The sequence below is a fragment of the Oncorhynchus masou genome, chromosome 18 (genome assembly GCF_036934945.1).
Source record: "Oncorhynchus masou masou isolate Uvic2021 chromosome 18, UVic_Omas_1.1, whole genome shotgun sequence".
In the NCBI taxonomy this organism is placed as follows: Eukaryota; Metazoa; Chordata; class Actinopteri; order Salmoniformes; family Salmonidae; genus Oncorhynchus; species Oncorhynchus masou.
In genome coordinates, this window is record NC_088229.1 from 13,198,763 (window position 1) to 13,221,392 (window position 22,630).

Sequence of the window (22,630 nt, forward strand, 5' to 3'; positions counted from 1 at the left end):
CTCCCTTCCTCCCTCCTCTCTCACTTCCTCCCTCCTCTCTCCCTTCATCCCTCCTCTCTCCCTTCCTCCGTCCTCTCTCCCTCCCCTCTCCTTTCCTCCCCCTCTTCCTCCCTCCTCTCTCCCTCTTCTCTCCCTTCCTTCCTCTCTTCCTCCCTCCTCTCTCCCTCCCCTCTCCCTTCCTCCCTCCTCTCTCCCTCCTCTCTCACTTCCTCCCTCCTCTCTCCCTTCATCCCTCCTCTCTCCCTTCCTCCGTCCTCTCTCCCTCCCCTCTCCTTTCCTCCCTCCTCTCTCCTTTCCTCCCTCCTCTCTCCCTTCCTCTCCTCCTCTCTCCCCTCTCCCTTCCTCTCCTCCTCTCTCACTTCCACTCCTCCTCTCTCCTCTCTCCCTTCCTCTCCTCCTCTCTCCCTTCCTCTCCTCCCTCTCCCTTCCTCTCCTCCTCTCCCCCCTCTCCCTTCCTCCCTCCTCTCTCCATTCCTCCCCACCACTCCTCCTATAGGCTATAATCTACTGATCATAGAATAAAAAATACAAATGAGAAGATACAAGTAAGATAAAAACGAAAGATTAAAACTTAATTTGACCCTTTACATTTTCATAAAATAGATGATATTGTAATAAACATTTTACATAGTTCCATTGACATGATGTAATATCTCTCTATCTTCTTGTTGAAATACTGTTGTTTTTTTACACTCAAATAGCAGTCAATACAAACTGAAATGAATGTGTATCCAACATTTTAATGGACAAGAGTAACAAAATAAAACAAACAAGAGAAACAATGTAAATCAATAATGTCCCGTGGTCTTAAAGCCACTCATTATTCAAAGAGCAGAAATATGGGATTGGTGACCTCAGTCCGTTTGTTTTGGCTGCTAGTGTTCCTGCCTGTCAATGTGATTCGGTCAGGGTGTATCCAGTCCCTGAATTTAGATTTTAAGAGGCTGACTTTGAAGACGGTGAAGAGTTGTGTCCATCTTTGGTGAAGCCGGGGTAGGGACAGGGTCATCGTGCTCTCTTCTACTAGACTATACATGGTCATAACGTGGTGATTTGACAAATGTGGCTTAACCCTTTTGCCCTTCTTTATAAAGCATTATGAATGATTTCTGTTTAAGGCAGCTTCCTTTTGCCTTTTTTTCATTAAAGTGGGATCTTTTTATACAGGATTTCTCTTTATCTTCCAGCACCCCAGTCAAGCATCTCTGTAGGCCAGGATCAATTTGAAGGCTTTTCCATGCAAAATAAAGGCTTTTCCATGCGAGAAATTGCCAAAAAACGGAAGATCTCGTACAACGCTGTGTACTACTCCCTTCACAGAACAGCGCAAACTGGCTCTAACCAGGATAGAAAGAGGAGTGGGAGGCCCCGGTGCACAACTGAGCAAGAGGACAAGTACATTAGAGTGTCTAGTTTGGGAAACAGATGCCTCACAGGTCTACAACTGGCAGCTTCATTAAATAGTACCCGCAAAACACCAGTCTCAACATCAAGAGTGAAGAGGTGACTCTGGGATGCTGGCCTTCTAGGCAGAGTTCCGCTGTCCAGTGTCTGTGTTCTTTTGCACATCGTAATCTTTTATTTTTATTGGCCAATCTGAGATATGGCTTTTTCTTTGCAACTCTACCTAGAAGGCCAGCATCCTGGAGTTGTCTCTTCACTGTTGACATTGAGAATGGTGTTTTGCGGGTTCTAATTAATAAAGCCGCCAGTTGTGGACTTGTGAAGCGTCGGTTTCTCAAAAACAAGGACCTTTCTAAGTGACCCCAGACTATATATATATATATATCTACAGTTGAAAGCAGAAGTTTACACAGACTTAGGTTGGAGTCATTAAAACTTGTTTTTCAACGACTCCACAAATGTCTTGTTAACAAACTATAGTTTTGGCAAGTCGGTTAGGACATCTACTTTGTGCATGACACAAGTCATTTTTCCAACAATTGTTTGCAGACAGATTATTTCACGTATAATTCACTGTATCACAATTCCAGTGGATCAGAAGTTTACTTACACTAAGTTGACTGTGCCTTTAAACAGCTTGGAAAATTCCACAAAATTATGTCATGGCTTTAAAAGCTTCTGTTAGGTTAAATCTACATAATTTGAGTCAATTGGAGGTGTACCTGTGGATGTATTTCAAAGCCTACCTTCAAACCCAGTGCCTCTTTGCTTGACATCATGGGAAAATCAAAAGAAATCAGCCTAGACTTCAGAAAACAAATTGTCGACCTCCACAAGTCTGGTTCATCCTTGGGAGCAATTTCCAAACCCCTGAAGGTACCATGTTCATCTGTACAAACAATAGTACGCAAGTATAAACACCATGGGACCACACAGCCGTCATACCATTCAGGAAGGAGACGCATTCTGTCTCCTAGAGATTAACGTACTTTGGTGCGAAACGTGCAAATCAAGCCCAGAACAACAGCAAATGACCTTGTGAAGATGCTGGAGGAAACAGGTACAAAAGTATCTATATCCACAGTAAAACGAGTCCTATAAAGACATAACCTGAAAGGCCGCTCAGCAAGGAAGAAGCCACTGCTCCAAAACCGCCATAAAAAAACAGACTACGGTTTGCAACTGCACATGGGGACAAAGATCATACTTTTTGGAGAAATTATCTGGTCTGATGAAATAAAAATAGAACTGTTTGGCCATAATGATCATCATTATGTTTAGAGGAAAAAGGGGGAGGCTTTCAAGTTGAATAACATCATCTCAACCTTGAAGCCCGGGGGTGGCAGCATCATGTTGCGGGGGTGCTTTGCTGCAGGACAGACTGGTGGACTTATCAAAATAGATGGCATCATGAGGTAGGAAACTTATGTGGCTGTATTGAAGCAACATCTCAAGAAATCAGTCAGGAAGTTAAAGCTTTGTCGCAAATGAGTCTTCCAAATGGACAATGACCCCAAGCATACTTCCAAAGTTGTTGCAAAATGGCTTAAGGAAAACAATGTCAAGCTATTGGAGTGGCCATCACAAAGCCCTGACCTCAATCACATAGAAAATGTGTGGGCAGAACTGAAAAAGCGTTTGCGAGCAAGGAGGCCTACAAACCTGACTCAGTTACACCATTACTATCAGGAGGAATGGGCCAAAATTCACCCAACTTATTGTGGGAAGGCTACCCGAAACGTTTGAACGAAGTTAAACAATTCAAAGGCAATGCTACCAAATACAAATTGAGTGTATATAATCTTTTGACCCACTGGGAATGTGATGAAAGAAATAAAAGCTGAAATAAATCATTATTATTCTGACATTTCACATTCTTAAAATAAAGTGGTGATCCTAACTGACCAAAGACAGGGAATTTTTACTCTGATTAAATGTCAGGAATTGTGAAAAACTGAGTTTAAATGTATTTGGATGAGGTGTATGTAAAAATCAGACTTCAATTGTATGTATATTTATTTATAAAAATAAAATCAGAAGTTAGTCGGGTCTCAATTTACAGTTGAGAGTTAGAATAGTAGAATACAGCAGGTGCAATTTCAAAATGTGGTTGTGCATCAGTAGTTTTTCTCTTATGTCAGTCACGGACAGTCACACAATTAGTTCATGTCAGCTAACATTTTTTTTGCATTGTTAAGTTAGTTCAGCGGCCAGCTATTTAAACTTGTAGTAATCATGGTCAAATTACTGACCACAGGGCCACCATTGATTTTGTTAGTCACTCTCACTCAGATATCAGATTAAAAACTGCAAACATTTCTCTCCACCTTATGGCAAAATGTGTAGAATTGCATGAAATGAGTTGTTGTAACATTGAAAAATGTTCATGGCGGTGGCAACAAGCTTAGGTCCCCCAAAAGGCTAGAGATAGCTCTGACTGTGTGGGTGTGGATGTGGGTACACAGACTCGCAAGCCACTGCGACCCTTCATGAGGAATTTCGATCCATCAAAGTTGCCTATCCCTGCTATAGGCTTTATGAAGTGTTGATGAAGCCTTGAACGTTGAAGTTAGTTTAAAGTGGGACTTCCTTTATGTTATTTCTCTCTGTCTGCCAGTGGATTCAGAACCTCCCTTGAAAAACCATTCTGAATGATTCTGAATGGCTTCTAAAACATCTATGTAGGCTTTATAAAGTGTTTAATGAAACCTTGAAAGTTGTAGTTAGTTTAAAGTGGGCCTCTTTATATATTATTTTATGTTCCAGTGGACGGGGCGCCCCAGTCGTCTCCGGTGGGCAGATGGAGGTTCTTCATCAACCAGACCATCAGACACAGAGACTCCACGTCCAACCAGGGAGGAGCGTCAACCCCTCCACCTCTCTCGACTGGCGAGGTCAGGGTGCCTCAGCCTACAGACACTGACCCAGGTACAGTAACAGGATGACACCTGCGCCTGGGCTAACAGTCATTTAACACTGGGCAGTCATACCCTTTTCACACTACCAAGCCCTCCTGAAAACCAGTAGGGGTTGAAATATTTTCTGAATTGTCTTGTGCAGTTAGTGTCCTGCTCCATTAATGGGCTTTGCACTGTACAGAAAATGTACATTTTCTAACAGTGTTCCAGCAACTAGGGTGGAAGCGTAACCAGGCCAGCGTAGTACGGCTGGGCTCTGCTCAGTCGTGTGAAGAGGGTACATTCTGCTGTGTTTGGTTCTGTCTGTTGAGTAACACCAACTAACCCTCTGTACCTCCTCTCTCTGGTCTGCTTTGATTGGTCGACATACTCTAGAGTGGGGTGGAGGATCCCAGAGATCGGACTCCTCCTTTGCTGAAATGGTTTCCTCTCCTCCTATCTGCCCCACCTCCACCTTGTGTGCCCTGGCCTCTGCCTCCTCCCCCCCTGCCTCCACCTGCGTCTCTACCATTTCTACCCCTGCCTCCATGTCTGCCCCCCCAGCCACTGCTGCCCCCACTCCTGACACGACTGCCTCTGCTGCCTCTGACAGAAGTGTTTCTGACCTGGCTTCTACTAGTGGAGCTGTTGCCTCAGTCCTACACCCAGTCCCTGCTGCCTCAGCTTGTCTTGACCTGCAGGCTTCCATCCACCAAATTTCCAGTACAACCACAGCAACATCCTCCATTCCAACCCATGTCCCAAACACTGCTACCAACCTCCCAGTCCCTGCCATGGTAGCTGCTTCTGCCACCATTGCGCCCTCTACCATGGGCTGTCTAACTGACGCTCTGACCTGCTCCATGGTGAGCCAGGGCCAAGGCCCAAGCCTGGGGGATGTAGTGACGGTGGCAGCCCCAGGGCAGTGTGTGTCTGGTGGTGGCCACTCATCCACCGGCTCCATCCACCCTCCAGTGGCTGTGGCTACAGCTATGGCCTCTCCTCCTGCTGGCCATGCAGTTCTGGAGCAGCAGCAAAACACTCTGCCTCAGATTCAGTGCATGGCAACCCAGCCTCAAGCTCTGCCTCAGATTCAGTGCATGGCAACCCAGCCTCAAGCTCTGCCTCAGATTCAGTGCATGGCAACCCAGCCTCAAGCTCTGCCTCAGACCCAGGTCCAGTTACAACAGCAGCTCCAGACAATGCAACAGGTACAGCAGCAGCATCAGCAACAACAACAACAAACCCTGCAGGCTGTGCAACTTCAACAGGTACAGCAACAACAGCAAGTGTACCAAGAGCAGATACAACTGCAGCATCAGCAGCAGCAACAAGCGTTGCAAAAATCTATTGAACAGTTGCAGATGCTGCAACAGCAACAACAACAACAACAACAACAGCAGCAGCAGCAGCAGCAGCAGCAGCAACAACAACAACAACAACAACAACAACAACAACAGCAGCAGCAGCAGCAGCAGCAGTCTCAGCTACATTTACAGCCCCAGCTCAGTCAGACAAAGCCATTACAAAAACAGTGTATGTCCCTGCAACCACAGACAGAGATGTTGCCACTGGCACTACAACAACAGATACATCAACTGCCTGTCCAAATGCAGAACACACAGTGCAACACACAGTTACACATTCAACAGCCACAGCTACACCAGTTACCACCACAACAACAACTACACCAGTTACCACCACCACAACAACAGCCGCAGCTACACCAGTTACCACCACAGCAACAACTACACCAGTTACCACCACAACAACTACACCAGTTACCACCACCACCACAACAACAGCCACAGCTACACCAGTTACCACCACAACAACAGCCACAGCTACCCCAGTTACCCCAACAACAACAGGCACAGATACACCAGTTACCACAACAGCCACAGCAACACCAATTACCACAACAGCCACAGCTACACCAGTTACCACCACAACAACAACAGCCACAGCTACACCAGTTACAACAACAACAACAGCTACACCAGTTACCACAACAACAGCCACAGCTACACCAGTTACCACCACAACAACAACAGCCACAGCTACACCAGGTACCACAACAACAACAACAGCCACAGCTACACCAGGTACAACAACAACAGCCACAGCTACACCAGTTACCACCACAACAACAACAGCCACAGCTACACCAGGTACCACAACAACAGCAACAGGCAGCGATTGACCTGCAGCAACTGCATCAGCAACAGTTAGGTCTGGAACAGGCACTAGATATTCAGCAGCAACAGGAAATGTTCCAACAACAACAACAACAACAGTCTTTTATGGCTGGAACTGCCATACAGGGAGATGTGTTACAGCAGCAAGCAGCGCTGCTAGCCCAGTCAGTGAACCAACAGTATGTCCAACAACAACCAGTTAAACAGCTACTAAACATGGCACTGGTGCAACAACAGCAAGCTCATCAACAACAACAACAAGAGGTTAACCCTCAGCAGAAGCATCAGGTGCCCCAGCGGGAGCAGCCGTCGTTCCAACAGTCAGAGTGGGAGCTGTCTACATGGGAGGCCATTGTGACCGAGGATATAGTCAGTCACTCTGCACCTCTACACCACTCCTCAGACTCCACTCTGCCCCTCAACATTAACACAACCTCCGATGCCCCCCTACACCCCCTCTCCCTCACCCTGACACCCTCCCCGGTCCAACCATCCTCTGTGGCTGAGTCGGACAGCGAGGGCCCTCCCAAAATCGAGTTTGTAGACAACCGCATTAAGACTCTGGATGAAAAGCTGAGGAACTTGTTGTATCAGGAGTATAGTAGTGGGGCAGCTGTGACGGGGGGAGCTGCTGTGGTTTCTACCTCAGGTCCCACCACAGTGTCAGCAGCCTCCACATCGGCAGGAGGGGTCAAATCCTCGGAGCTGCAATCGCTCCATCTCTCCTCCTTCCCTACTCCTGCCTCCTCCTCAGACACCTCTCCTCATTCCTCCTCCTCCACCACCTCCCGCTCCTCCTCTACCTCTCCTGACTTGGAGAGGGGGAGAGGAGTGAGGAAGGAGGCTCCTCCAACAGGCCCGGTGGAGCAGCAGCCCGCCCCGTCTCTCTCCTCCGCCTCCCCCCCTTCCTCTCCCCTGGCCCCACCACATGGAGACTCTGCCGGGCCACCGCCTATCCCTGGAGAACCCACCTTTCTTGTAAGTGAGGTGCACATATCTGAATAGTGTTTGATTGACTTCTTCCTGAAACATTTAGTAAAGATCACTGCTTTGATTGCCTTGTTGTTATAAATTGATAGATACATGTATTTTTCGATGCTATGGTTCTTGTAATGTACTTATGATATTTCAGTATCTCTCCTTTTCTCTCTGAGTGTCTCTACCATTACCCCCATGGCTGCAGCCACTTTTACCTTATCGCTGTGTTGCCTATCCCCTCCAGGCTGCCCCCTCTCACTCTGACACCAGTACCCCAGGAGAAGTCACTACGTGGCCCCCCAATCTGCACCCCGTCCCCCTGGGCCATGGACTGCCACAGCATAATGCAGGAGGTGGATATTTTGGCCTAAACCTGACATGTCCTAGTATCAGAAATCCCGTTAGCAAGAAATCCTGGACTCGCAAATTCAAAAGCTGGGCGTGCAAACTGCGCCACTCCGCCAGCTTGTTCAAGAAGCCCAGAGTCAAGCAAGGTAGCGTGTTTATAGAGAGAGAGAGAGAGAGAAAGAGAGGTTGAATGGGGTGTTTGTTGGTGGGGGTGTTTATCTAAAATACAAATGTTGTCTAGTTACCTTTAGTGTAATTCTGTTCAGTGTAACATAATATTTATGGTTTGCATGGGGGGGGGGTTACTCACCCTGCCTGAGGGGGGTTACTCACCTTGCCTGGGCCTGCATGAGGGGGGTTACTCACCCTGCCTGGGGGGGGTTACTCATCCTGCCTGAGGGGGGTTACTCACCCTGCCTGGGCCTGCATGAGGGGTTTACTCACCTTGCATGACTGGGGTTACTCACCCTGGCCCTGCCTGGGCCTGCATGAGGGGGGTTACTCACCCTGCCTGAGGGGGGTTACTCACCCTGCCTGGGCCTGCATGAGGGGGGTTACTCACCCTGCCTGAGGGGGGTTACTCACCCTGCCTGGGCCTGCATGAGGGGGGTTACTCACCATGCCTGGGCCTGCATGAGGGGGGTTACTCACCCTGCCTCAGCCTGCATTAGTCCAGAATAATGTAGAAAAGAAGAGAGAAGAAAGAGAGAGATGGGGGGGATCAAATCAAACTTTATTTGTCACATGCACCGAATGCAACAAGTGAAGTGTAGACTTTACCATGAAATGCTTACTTACAAGCCCTTAACCAACAGTGCAGTTCAAGAAAGAGTGAAAATATTTACCAGGTAGACTAAAATAAAAAGTAATAATAAAAAGTAACACAATAAAATAACAATAACGAGGCTATATACAGGGGGCACCGGTACTGAGTCAATGTGTGGGGGTACAGGTTAGTTGAGGTAATTTGTACATGTAGGTAGGGGTGAAGTGACTATGCATAGATAATAAACAGCGAGTAGCAGCAGTGTAAAAAAGAAATGGAGAGGCGGGGTGTCAATGTAAATAATCCGGTGGCCATTTGATTAATTGTTCAGCAGTCTAATGGCTTGGGGGTAGAAGCTGTTAAGGAGCCTTTTGGTCCTGGACTTGGCGCTCCGGTACCGCTTGCCGGGCGGTAGCAGAGAAAACAGTCTATGACTTGGGTGACTGGAGTCTTTGACACTTTTTGAGGCTTTCCTTTGACACTGCCTAGTATATAGGTCCTGGATGGCTGGACACTTGGTCCCAGTGATGTACTGGGAGGAGGAGGAGGAGATAAGAGGAGAGTGTAGGAAGAAAGAGAGAGATGGGGGGATGACGAGGAGGAGAGAAAGGGAGAGTGTAGGAAGAAAGAGAGAGATGGGGATGAGGAGGAGGAGAGAAGAGGAGAGTGTAGAAAGAAAGAGAAAGGGGGTGAGGAGGAGGAGAGAAGGGGAGAGTGTAGGAAGAAAGAGAAAGGGGGGGGGTGAGGAGGAGGAGAGAAGGGGAGAGTGATGGATAAAATAGAAAGAGGTGTGAGGTGGAGGAGAGAAGAGAAGAGTGTAGGAAGAAAGAGTGAGATGGGGGATGAGGGGGAGGAGAGAAGAGGAGAGTGTAGGAAGAAAAAGAAAGGGGGTTGAGGAGGAGGAGAGAAGGGGAGAGTGTAGGAAGAAAGAGAAAGGGGGGGTGAGGAGGAGGAGAGAAGAGGAGAGTGTAGGAAGAAAGAGAGAGATGGGGGATGAGGAGAGAAGAGGAGAGTGTAGGAAGAAAGAGAAAGGGGGTTGAGGAGGAGGAGAGAAGAGGAGAGTGTAGGAAGAAAGAGAAAGGGGGTGAGGAGGAGGAGAGAAGAGGAGAGTGTAGGAAGAAAGAGAAAGGGGGCGAGGAGGAGGAGAGAAGAGGAGAGTGTAGGAAGAAAGAGAGAGATGGGGGATGAGGAGGAGGAGAGAAGAGGAGAGTATAGGAAGAAAGAGAAAGGGGGTGAGGAGCAAGGAGAGAAGGGGAGAGTGTAGGAAGAAAGAGAAAGGGGGGTGAGGAGGAGAGAAGAGGAGAGTGTAGGAAGAAAGAGAAAGGGGGGTAGGAGGAGGAGAGAAGAGGAGAGTGTAGGAAGAAAGAGAAAGGGGGTGAGGAGGAGGAGAGAAGAGGAGAGTGTAGGAAGAAAGACAAAGGGGGTGAGGAGGAGGAGAGAAGGGGAGAGTGTAGGAAGAAAGAGAAAGGGGGTTGAGGAGGAGGAGAGAAGAGGAGAGTGTAGGAAGAAAGACAAAGGGGGGTGAGGAGGAGGAGAGAAGGGGAGAGTGTAGGAAGAAAGAGAAAGGGGGGTGAGGAGGAGAGAAGAGGAGAGTGTAGGAAGAAAGAGAAAGGGGGTAGGAGGAGGAGAGAAGAGGAGAGTGTAGGAAGAAAGAGAAAGGGGGTGAGGAGGAGGAGAGAAGAGGAGAGTGTAGGAAGAAAGAGAAAGGGGGTGAGGAGGAGGGAGAGAAGAGGAGAGTGTAGGAAGAAAGGGAAAGGGGGTTGAGGAGGAGGAGAGAAGAGGAGAGTGTAGGAAGAAAGAGAAAGGGGGTGAGGAGGAGGAGAGAAAGGAGAGTGTAGGAAGAAAGAGAAAGGGGGTGAGGAGGAGGAGAGAAGAGGAGAGTGTAGGAAGAAAGAGAGAGATGGGGGTTGAGGAGGAGGAGAGAAGAGGAGAGTGTAGGAAGAAAGAGAGAGATGGGGGATGAGGGGGAGGAGAGAAGAGGAGAGTGTAGGAAGAAAGAGAAAGGGGGTTGAGGAGGAGGAGAGAAGAGGAGAGTGTAGGAAGAAAGAGAAAGGGGGTGAGGAGGAGGAGAGAAGAGGAGAGTGTAGGAAGAAAGAGAGAGATGGGGGATGAGGAGGAGGAGAGAAGAGGAGAGTGTAGGAAGAAAGAGAAAGGGGGTGAGGAGGAGGAGAGAAGAGGAGAGTGTAGGAAGAAAGAGAGAGATGGGGGATGAGGAGGAGGAGAGAAAGGAGAGTGTAGGAAGAAAGAGAAAGGGGGTTGAGGAGGAGGAGAGAAGAGGAGAGTGTAGGAAGAAAGAGAAAGGGGGTGAGGAGGAGGAGAGAAGAGGAGAGTGTAGGAAGAAAGAGAAAGGGGGTGAGGAGGAGGAGAGAAGAGGAGAGTGTAGGAAGAAAGAGAAAGGGGGTGAGGAGGAGGAGAGAAGAGGAGAGTGTAGGAAGAAAGAGAAAGGGGGTGAGGAGGAGGAGAGAAGAGGAGAGTGTAGGAAGAAAGAGAGAGATGGGGGATGAGGAGGAGGAGAGAAGAGGAGAGTGTAGGAAGAAAGAGAAAGGGGGTGAGGAGGAGGAGAGAAGAGGAGAGTGTAGGAAGAAAGAGAGAGATGGGGGATGAGGAGGAGGAGAGAAGAGGAGAGTGTAGGAAGAAAGAGATGGACAATATAAGGAGGCTGATGATGAGTTTACATCTATAACTCTGGAGATTGGAATTGCACCTGGCTACTTGCTGCACCCAGGATATGAGAGCATTAGACCCCTTTATGACCCCCACCAGCCCCGCCACACCCCCACTCTGCTCTCAGAGTGTAAAGGCCACTGCACACTGCTCAGTCAGTGCCCACCACATAGCAACCACGCACTGCTCTATGCTTCACCTGCTCAGACTGAGCACCTCACACTTTGAGTGCTCACTAACACTTGGCAAAAGTCATGACAATCACCCCATTAAGAATGCAATACATTATGCAATGCTTTAGAAATGAGTCAATTGCCTGCCAGTATGTTCTGTATGTAATATCCTAGATAATTGACTAGACATTGTGCACATTGTTCAGTGCAGGGTTTAGAAGCAACTACCTATTCGGGTTCTTTCTTACCTGCATAGGCTTTTATAAGGCAGTCATTGTAAATAAGAATTTGTTCTTAACTGGCTTGCCTAGTTAAATAAAGGTAAATTAAAAAGAAAATAAATAATAAAATATAAGGCTGAGCCAATAAGCCACATTGTTTTAGAAGACTGCTATGCTTGCATGTATTAATGTGTTCCACTGGAGTTTAGTTATATGTGAATGTTTATTGTAGATATAGCATGAACATACAGCACGTTACATACCTTATGTTCAACATCTGTGTGTATCACAGGAGGCTGCTGAGGGGAGAACGGCTCATAATAATGGCTGGACCGGAGCAAATGGAATGGAATCAAAGACCTGGAAACCATGGAAACCATGTGTTTGATACCATTCCACCAATTCCAGTCATTACCTCAAGCCCGTTCTCCCAAATGAAGGTGCCACCAACCTCCTGTGATATACACACTTTCTGTTTAAAAGCTGCCAAATATCATACAACACGGACAACATCACTGTTTATCCAAGTGAATTCATAATGTCAATCAATTGATTGATTGATGTTGATTGGTTGATTGACGTGTGATGTTAGTGTGGGGTGTAGTATGTTATTGGGACACTGTCTATGAGTGTTTGAGAGAGAATGGATGTGTGTGGGTGGGTGAGAGAGAATGGATGTATGTGGGAGAGAGAGAATGGATGTGTGTGGGAGAGAGAGAATGGATGTGTGTGGGTGGGTGAGAGAGAATGGATGTATGTGGGAGAGAGAGAATGGATGTGTGTGGGAGAGAGAGAATGGATGTATGTGGGTGGGTGAGAGAGAATGGATGTATGTGGGTGGGAGAGAGATAATGGATATGTGTGGGTGGGTGAGAGAGAATGGATGTATGTGGGAGAGAGAGAATGGATGTGTGTGGGAGAGAGAGAATGGATGTGTGTGGGAGAGAGAGAATGGATGTGTGTGGGTTTGGTGAGAGAGAATGGATGTATGTGGGAGAGAGAGAATGGATGTGTGTGGGAGAGAGAGAATGGATGTGTGTGGGTGGGAGAGAGAGAATGGATGTGTGTGGGTGGGAGAGAGAGAGAGAATGGATGTATGTGGGAGAGAGAGAATGGATGTGTGTGGGAGAGAGAGAATGGATGTGTGTGGGTGGGAGAGAGAGAATGGATGTATGTGGGTGGGTGAGAGAGAATGGATGTGTGTGGGTGGGTGAGAGAATGGATGTGTGTGGGAGAGAGAGAATGGATGTGTGTGGGTGGGAGAGAGAGAATGGATGTGTGTGGGTGGGAGAGAGAGAATGGATGTATGTGGGAGAGAGAGAATGGATGTATGTGTGAGAGAGAGAATGGATGTATGTGGGAGAGAGAGAATGGATGTGTGTGGGAGAGAGAGAATGGATGTGTGTGGTAGAGAGAGAATGGATGTGTGTGGGAGAGAGAGAATGGATATGTGTGGGAGAGAGAGAATGGATGTGTGTGGGAGAGAGAGAATGGATGTGTGTGGGAGAGAGAGAATGGATGTGTGTGGGAGAGAGAGAATTGATGTGTGTGGGAGAGAGAGAATGGATGTGTGTGGGAGAGAGAGAATGGATGTGTGTGGGAGAGAGAGAATTGATGTGTGTGGGAGAGAGAGAATGGATGTGTGTGGGTGGATGGGGATAAACTGATGGATATGTTGAACTAACTGACCCCTCCCCTAAAATAGATTTATATTTTATGTTATGATTAATCGCTTATTTTCCACACTTCCCCACATCCCATAACATGTCATGCTTATTTAAGCATGATTTTATTGTAGATGTACTGTATCTTTTGGTGTCCTTTTTGTTTATTCCTGTCGCTGTAATAAAAGGACAGAAAAGCATTGTAAAAATACTATAGTTTTCTAAATCAACGTAATGTACGCACACTTTCCCATAGTCATGTATGTACTGTTAACTTGTATACAATGCATGCAGTCACAGGGTGGTGTGCTGATGCTGATGGGATGTCGTGTGATTCAATGATTTTTAACTCTGTTCTTCTGTGTTTGTGGTGTCTGTGTGTCCATGTCTTATCTCTGTGCTGGTCGGTGTGTCCCTCTTTGTGTGTGTATGTCTCTGTGGCTCTACCTTGTCCTCACTCATGTGAATGTCTGTCTCTATGCCTGTCTCTGTGTCCTTGTCTCTCTGTGTCCTTGTCTCTCTGTGTATTCTCTTTCTCTTCCCCTTGTTTTTCATTCACCCTCTTTTTACTAGATGGTCACTCTAGAGGCAGCCAGGCAGTCAGAGAGGGAGCTTCCTCCAACCCTACCCACTCACTCAAGGGACGATTTCGGGTACGGCCCATCCAGAAAAAAAACCTAGCCCCCTAGAAAATAGATCTGAAAGGATTAGATAGGTATAAGAATTATGGTAAAATATCCACCCAGTGTACGAGGGGACAAGATACCTACTACCACGTCTAATCAATTATTTCAGATCTATGAGGTGCCTAGAACTTTATGATAATCCTGAAAATCCCTTCCTGTTTAAATATCAGAATACGCTGGTGGGGGAGGAACACAATCAAAGTTAATGACTCACATTTCTCCAGGTCACCGCAGTGCCCCAGCTCCCCGAGGCCTCTCCCCCCAAAGAGGCAGCCTCCGGTATAGGCAGCAGTGACAGGAAAGTGGGGCGCTTCTCTGTCACCCAGACGGAGGCCCAAAGAGAGGAGAAAGAGCTAACAGACAGCTCCCCTGTGTCTCCTGACCTGGAGAGAGAAAGGAGGAGGGCCCGAGGGAAAGAGGGAGAGGAAGGGAAGAAGAATCCAGCACTGAGCCACCCACCCCGAGGACATGGGCATGGTCACTCACCCCTAGGCAGTAGTGATGATGAGGAGAGTGAAATGGGGGATGAAGACCTGAGGAAGGAGCTGCACAAGATGAGAGAGAAGTGAGACATGGAGGGGACAAGGAAAGATTAGATTATAATGACCCCAATCAAGAAAGAAAGAAAGAAAGAAAGAAAGAAAGAAAGAAACTGAAGTATCTACTGAATTCACCTTTTTCCCATTTTGACTAACCAATTTGTATTCTCTTCCTCCCTCCCATTCCACTTTATCCCTGCCTGCCTATATTCTCAAATGTCCTCACTTTTTCCTCCTCAATTATTTCTGTCTCTCTATTCTGTCTCTCTTTCATTAATGATCTCCCAAACTCCATTCTGTTAATTTCCCTTCCTCCCTCCTCCCTTTCTCCCCTTCCTCTTTCCTCTCCCTGTGTTCTACCTCTTGCCAGACACATTAAGGAGGTGGTGTCCCTGCAAGCTCAGCAGAACACAGAGCTCCAGGAGCTGTACAAACAGCTCCGCTCCCTCCAAGAGCACCGGCCGACCCTGCCTCTGCCCCGCACCCCAACCCTCCCCTCGGGAGCGACAGCCCTCTCCCCCCGCAGGCCCCGCACGGCCAAAGCCAAGCTCCGGCCCAGACCCCACTCCCACATAGACAACAATGGAGTCACTGGTCACCCTGGTAACCAATCACTCTTCCTGGGTCTACTTTTGGTCTTTCAATCTCGATCTCCTTGTATTTTTCTCTCTCTCCATCCTCCTTCCCCCTACACACAACACCCCATAATGACAACGTAAAAACAGGTTTTTAGATATTTTTTCTCATGTATTAAGAAATGTAAAACAGAAATACTTAATTTACGTAAGTATTCAGACCCTTTGCTATGAGACTTGAAATTGAGTTCAGGTGCATCCTGTTTCCATTGATCATCCTTGAGATGTTTCTACAAGTCCATCTGTGGACATGATATGATTTGGAAAGGCACACTCCTGTCTATATAATATCCCACAGTTGACAGTGCATGTCAGAGCAAAAACCAAGCTATGAGGTCGAAGGAATTGTCCATAGAGCTCCGAGACAGGATTGTGTCGAGGCACAGATCTGGGAAAGGCAGTTAACCCACTGTTACCCGGTAGGCCGTCATTGTAAATTAGAATTTGTTCTTAACTGACTTGCCAAGTTAAATAAAGGTAAAAATAAAAACAAATAAAAAAATGGAGTTTGCCTAAAGGCACCTAAAGGACTCTCAGACCATGAGAAACAAGATGATCTGGCCTGATGAAACCAAGATTGCACTCTTTGGTCTGAATGCCAAGCGTCACATCTGAAGGAAACCTGGCACCATCCCTACGGTGAAGCATGGTGGTGGCATTATGCAGTGGGGATGTTTTTCAGCGGCAGGTACTGGGAGTCTAGTTTGGATCGAGACAAAGATGAATGGAGCAAAGTACAGAGAGATCTTTGATGAAAGCCTGCTCCAGGGCGCTCAGGACCTCAGACTGGGGCAAAGGTTCACCTTCCATCAAGACAATGACCCTAAGCACACAGCCAATACAACGTATGAGTGTTTGATCTGCTTTCGAACCCAATCGAACATCTCTGGAGAGACCTGAAAATAGCTGCACAGCAACGCTCCCCATCCAACCTGACAGAGCTTGAGGGATCTGCAGAGAACAATAGGAGAAACTCCCCAAATACAGGTGTGCCAAGATTTTAGTGTCATACCCAATAAGACTCAAGGCTGTAATCACTGCCAAAGGTGCATCAACAAACTACTGAGTAAAGGGTCTGAAATCTTATGTAAATGTGATATTTCCATATATTAAAAAAAAAAAATTCGCAAACATTTCTACAAACTTGTCATTAATATATATATAATATATATATAATATAATATATCCCATTTAGCAGACGCTTTTGTCCAAAGCGACTTACAAGTCGGCTGGGGCCACTACTTTTTTTACATATTGGCCCCAGCTACAAGCGCCATGCTCTACCGACTGAGCCACACAGGACCCAATTAAGGGGTATTGTGTGTAGATTGATGAGGGGGAAAAAAACAATTGAATAACTTTTTGAACAAGGCTGTAACGAAACAAAATGTGGAAAACGTCAAGGGATCTGAATACTTTCCAAAGGCGCTGTACATGTGATATCTGACTGTCTGTTGTATCTCGTGAAGGTATCCAGCAGTCCAGTAGTTTTTCAGGCGGAGAACAGAGCAGACTACCACCGTACTGCAACCCAGAACACACCAACCTACTGACTACTAAAAGAGGTAAGTAAAGGTTTCACCAAAACACAAGACTATTCCTCTTCCTCTGAATAAAGTGTTTGATTGAATATCTTCCCTTTTTCTTTTCTCAGACCACAGTCCTCCCTCCCAAGGTGCCAGGAAGAGCACGTTCACAGATGACTTGCACAGACTGGTTGATGATTGGACGAAGGAGACAGTGGGTCCCACCCATCCCAAGCCCTCGCTCAATCAAATCAAGCAGATTCAGCAGGTGCAGGAGTTGAGAGGCTGGCCACAGCCCACAGAGGTAAAGTACAAGGTCCACTCACTTGTGACCTATACGTACAGTTGGTGTACAATTCAGTCTATGACTGCAAGCTACCAATAACTACTACTACTACTGTTGTTACTACTGCTACTGTTACTACTGTTACTACTACTATTACTACTGTTGTTACTACTACTATTACTATTGTTATTACTACTACTACTACTACTGTTACTACTACTACTACTACTACTGTTGTTACTACTACTACTGTTACTACTACTATTACTACTGTTGTTACTACTACTACTACTGTTACTACTGTTACTACTACTACTACTGTTACTACTACTACTACTACTGTTGTTACTACTACTACTGTTACTACTACTATTACTACTGTTGTTACTACTTCTACTGTTGTTACTACTACTACTACTGTTGTTACGACTACTACTACTGTTACTACTGTTACTACTACTACTACTACTACTACTGTTACTACTACTACTACTACTGTTGTTACTACTACTACTGTTACTACTACTATTACTACTGTTGTTACTACTACTACTGTTACTACTACTATTACTACTGTTGTTACTACTACTACTACTGTTACTACTGTTACTACTACTACTACTACTGTTACTACTACTACTACTGTTACTACTGTTACTACTACTACTACTACTACTACTGTTACTACTACTACTACTACTGTTGTTACTACTACTACTGTTACTACTACTATTACTACTGTTGTTACTACTACTACTATTACTACTGTTGTTACTACTACTACTGTTACTACTACTATTACTACTGTTGTTACTACTACTACTGTTACTACTACTATTACTACTGTTGTTACTACTACTACTACTGTTACTACTACTGTTACTACTACTACTACTACTACATGAGTCAGAAAAAATGTTTTGAGTCTAATAAATCCATTTAATATAGCCATCGTAATAAAATCCATTGTTTCTTTATTTGTGATAGGCCTATAAACCTGGGAATGTCTTAGGAATCAAAACATAAGAGCTACATGATACAACTCTATTTTGAGGATTTGGAAAAAGTTGCAAAAAAAGGCATGCACTCTGATCCTTGCACTTCAAGCAGCGAGAGAGAGAGACAATTGCATTGATGCTCTGCTTGTGTAGCAAGAAAGTTGGTGGATATCAAATCAATTTTAGATTAAATTAAAATGACGGAATTAAAAGTGAAATGAGAAAGAAAGGCTACAATGACAAAAAGCCAACAGTTAGGATGCTATTTACACTATAATCTGAATGGAGTTATTGTTAAGTTTAGGCTAACTGTAGGACAGTGAGAAGCGCAGTAACATTATGGCTAGCCTCAATTAGTTTATTATATCTCGGTTTGATGCAGTCAGACAGGTAATATGTAATCGGATTGAGACGATAAGTTACTAGCAATAAGTCAGTCTAGCGCGAGATAACAGTGGTTACGGTCTCTCCCTCCGTGCTGCGGTGCTCCGAGCCTTTTAATAAAGTAGCAAACCATTGGCTTTTCTGCTGCTTCCCTCACTCGGATCGGACCGGTTGTCCTTTAGATCCTTTTGGAACAGGTTTTAAAAATGCATATTGAGTCCGGTGCTTTCCCATGTCTATTTCGGAACGGAAACTCTAACTCCCATCACTATTTGTCCTCATCATTCAGATTATTCAAATTCAATAATGATGTGTTTAGAGACTGATTAGATGAACAATAGAGGGCTTATTACCAGTCTATTAGCAAGTTTGGTAGGCTACTCATCAGCGCCATTCATTTGCAGTTTTGGACTGGGATTACAGTGACCAACGGTCATAGGCAATTTGACTGCCGTCATGACTCGTGACTGCCTGTGTGGCGGTAATACGGTCACCGCAAAAGCCCTAGTTATTACATGCATTATAATGGTATGCTTGGTGTTATGGTGCTCATTAGTGTGTCTTGGCTGTCATCTTTCCAGGTGGCTACTCCAGGTTGGTTCCCTGTGGCACCACTGAACCCCCAGGCCTCCCCAGCCCCAGCTCAGTACACTGCTGGGGGGAGCCTGAGCCAGTGGAGCGGGATGGGGGGACCACCAGGATCACAGCAACAACAACAACAAACGCACATGCCTCAAGTCCCACAGCTGCAGCAAAGTTTACATCTCCAGCAAGCCCAGCCTCCTCACCCATTACAGATACAGCCCTTTCAGCAATCACCTCTATGCCTACAACAACAGCCCCTAATCCAGACTCCACTACTGTCTCAGTCCCTGGCTCCTGTACAGCCACAGACTGGGCAACAACAGATACCCAAGCAGCCCAATGTAGGTGTAGGAGCCTCACCACAGAATCAGAATCAACCTCTGTTGCCTTCCCAGATACCCCAAATGGCCCCGTCATCTGAGCTGGCCCTAGCGCAGCCTGGGTGTCTGATTCCTGGGTCTAGCACAACCGCGGTGGTGGGAACCATAGACACTGGACCTGCTGCTGCTGCCACCGGTGTCCCCGGAGGGACATTCTGCTCCTCCTCCTGCTGCTCTGCTGCAGCTCAACCATCCAGTGCCAAACTTCACCCCACGCCCCCAACCTCAACTCTTCCTCTGGGACAGCAGTGAAATTAAGAAAATAAAAAAAGGGAAGAGTGATGTCGATTATGATGGAACGAGGGAAGGAGAAAAAAGATGGAGAGTGTGTATGTTATGAGAGGTAAATGTCTGAGAATGAGAAAATGGACGCCAGTGGGTTTGTACAGTTGAGATGGGGAGTGAATGAGAGAGATGGTTGAGTCTATGTAGAGTATGTAGAGTAGAGTATGTACAGACAGAGGGGACATTTGGAACTCTGGTGGGGTTATTGTTGTGTTTGAGTGTTGAGATGTACAAACTTGCGTAACGTTTGTGTGTGTATTTGTGTGTGTGTGTTTGTGTTGCCATTGATTTTCTCAATACATATCTCTTGTGTGTTTTGACACCAAGTAACAGTCATGTTATTTTTTTAAATCCAACTAATTTGGACCCTGAACTCTTCTCCCAAGCAGAGACATGAAGGAACAAAAACATTATGACATTATTATTGTATTTTTTATTTGTCAATGCTTACTTATATTGAAAAGGACTATGGATTTTAGAAGTGCAATTACTGTCATCTAAATGTTATCATCCTGTATTGTTTGTAAGGCATTTAACAAAATATTTTTGTAGAAGCACGTTGACAAAAATCAACCAGACATTTACAAGCCAATACAGTGAGCCAACATCTTACATGAACATACCACAAATGTTTCAACAGGCTACCAATGAGATGTAAAGCAGTTACAACAACAGCATGTTACAGTAACACCACAGAGCATGGTAATAATGGTGCTACCTGGCTATTATCACTACCACAATGTCACTAAGCATACTGTTGTACGGTGTAGTGCACTGGCAAGGCATGTACTTTGTGTATTGTTATATTTTACATTGATAAGTAGTGGTAACAACTAGGCTAGAAGATTTCAAATAACATGTTGATGAATAACATGATGAAATTCTGATCAATTGATTTCCTTAATACACTGAAAAATTGATTTAATGGATGAATATGTTCAGTGGGCTTTCATTTAAATCTTACTGAATAAACACTCACCGAGACTAAAACTGCATGATCTTACGGCTACAACATACCTTGACTTGCCTGACTTTAGTGCAATCTACCCACACGTGTGCTTATATACAGTGGGGCAAAAAAGTATTTAGTCAGTCACCAATTGTGCAAGTTCTCCCACTTAAAAAGATGAGAGAGGCCTGTAATTTTCATCATAGGTACACTTCAGCTATGACAGACAAAATGAGAAAACAAATCCAGAAAATCACATTGTAGGATTTTTAAAGAGTTTTTTTGCAAATTATGGTGGAAAATAAGTATTTGGTCACCTACAAACAAGCAAGATTCCTGGCTTTCACAGACCTGTAACTTATTCTTTAAGAGGCTCCTCTGTCCTCCACTCGTTACCCGTATTAATGGCACCTGTTTAAACTTGTTATCAGTATAAAAGACACCTGTCCACAACCTCAAACAGTCACACTCCAAACTCCACTATGGCCAAGACCAAAGAGCTGTCAAAGGACACCAGAAAAAAAATTGTAGACCTGCACCAGGCTGGGAAGACTGAATCTGCAATAGGTAAGCAGCTTGGTTTGAATAAATCAACTGTGGGAGCAATTAGGAGTAATTATTAGGAAATGGAAAACATACAAGACCACTGATAATCTCCCTCGATCTGGGACTCCACGCAAGAGCTCACCCCGTGGGGTCAAAATGATCACAAGAACGGTGAGCAAAAATCCCAGAACCACACGGGGGGACCTAGTGAATGACCTTCAGAGAGCTGGGACCAACGTAACAAAGCCTACCATCAGTAACACACTACACCGCCAGGGACTCAAATCCTGCAGTGCCAGACGAGTCCCCCTGCTTAAGCCAGTACATGTCCAGGCCCGTCTGAAGTTTGCTAGAGAGCATTTGGATGATCCAGAAGAAGATCTGGAGAATGTCATATGGTCAGATGAAACCAAAATATAACTTTTTGGTAAAAACTCAACTCGTCGTGTTTGGAGGACAAAAAATGCTGAGTTGCATCTAAAGAACACCATACCTACTGTGAAGCATGGGGGTGGAAACATCATGCTTTGGGGCTGTTTTTCTGCAAAGGGACCAGGACGACTGATCCATGTAAAGGAAAGAATGAATGGGGCCATGTATCGTGAGATTTTGAGTGAAAACCTCCTTCCATCAGCAAGGGCATTGAAGATGAAACGTGGCTGGGTCTTTCAGCATGACAATGATCCCAAACACACCGCCCGGGCAACGAAGGAGTGGCTTCGTAAGAAGTATTTCAAGGTCCTGGAGTGGCCTAGCCAGTCTCCAGATCTCAACCCCATAGAAAATCTTTGGAGGGAGTTGAAAGTCTGTGTTGTCCAGCAACAGCCACCAAACATCACTGCTCTAGAGGAGATCTGCATGGAGGAATGGGCCAAAATACCAACAACAGTGTGTGAAAACCTTGTGAAGACTTACAGAAAACGTTTGACCTCTGTCATTGCCAACAAAGGGTATATAACAAAGTATTGAGGTAAACTTTTGTTATTGACCAAATACTTATTTTCCAAAATAATTTGCAAATAAATTCATTAAAAATCCTACAATGTGATTTTCTGGATTTTTTTTCTCATTTTGTCTGTCATAGTTGAAGTGTACCTATGATGACAATTACAGGCCTCTCTCATCTTTTTAAGTGGGAGAACTTGCACAATTGGTGGCTGACTAAATACTTTTTTGCTCCACTGTGTATATATATATATATATATCACGTCTGCTGCTGTGCACAACAGAAAACTCTGAGGTAAATTATTGATCAGGAATAAATCAATGTTTTATTTGAGCTAAAATAAATACATTTGTTTTAGATAAATGTGTTATTTCCTCTACCCGTCTCAGCCCTGCATATTGAAGGTGTCATCCAAGGAAAGCAATGATGAGAAAACAAACAAAATGCCAAGTCATTTCATGGTAATGGAGAACCCATGTAAATGCATAGGGGCTGTTCTCATATTGCCTTTTGGAATTAATACTTTACTGTGTGTGTGACTGTGCACTAAAAACGTGGACTATGTACAAGAA

General features: G+C 45.5%; 1 protein-coding gene across 4 annotated transcripts in view; it reads left to right on the forward strand.

Moving 5' to 3' along the window:
• The window catches only part of LOC135503999 (serine/threonine-protein kinase WNK3-like), a 100,434-nt gene extending 79,716 nt beyond the window's left edge, over nucleotides 1-20,718 (forward strand). For 3 of the 4 annotated variants that reach the window (XM_064922235.1, XM_064922238.1, XM_064922236.1), the window contains 9 exons: nucleotides 4,171-4,332; nucleotides 4,698-7,477; nucleotides 7,722-7,971; nucleotides 13,887-13,966; nucleotides 14,224-14,564; nucleotides 14,909-15,141; nucleotides 16,643-16,738; nucleotides 16,828-17,003; nucleotides 18,949-20,718. In XM_064922235.1, the coding sequence (XP_064778307.1) occupies nucleotides 4,171-4,332; nucleotides 4,698-7,477; nucleotides 7,722-7,971; nucleotides 13,887-13,966; nucleotides 14,224-14,564; nucleotides 14,909-15,141; nucleotides 16,643-16,738; nucleotides 16,828-17,003; nucleotides 18,949-19,584 (4,754 nt within the window). In that variant the 3' untranslated portion in view covers nucleotides 19,585-20,718. The remainder of the gene's footprint in view (nucleotides 1-4,170; nucleotides 4,333-4,697; nucleotides 7,478-7,721; nucleotides 7,972-13,886; nucleotides 13,967-14,223; nucleotides 14,565-14,908; nucleotides 15,142-16,642; nucleotides 16,739-16,827; nucleotides 17,004-18,948) is intronic. The other variant, XM_064922237.1, reaches the window with a different exon arrangement.
• The last annotated feature ends 1,912 nt before the right edge of the window (nucleotides 20,719-22,630 follow it).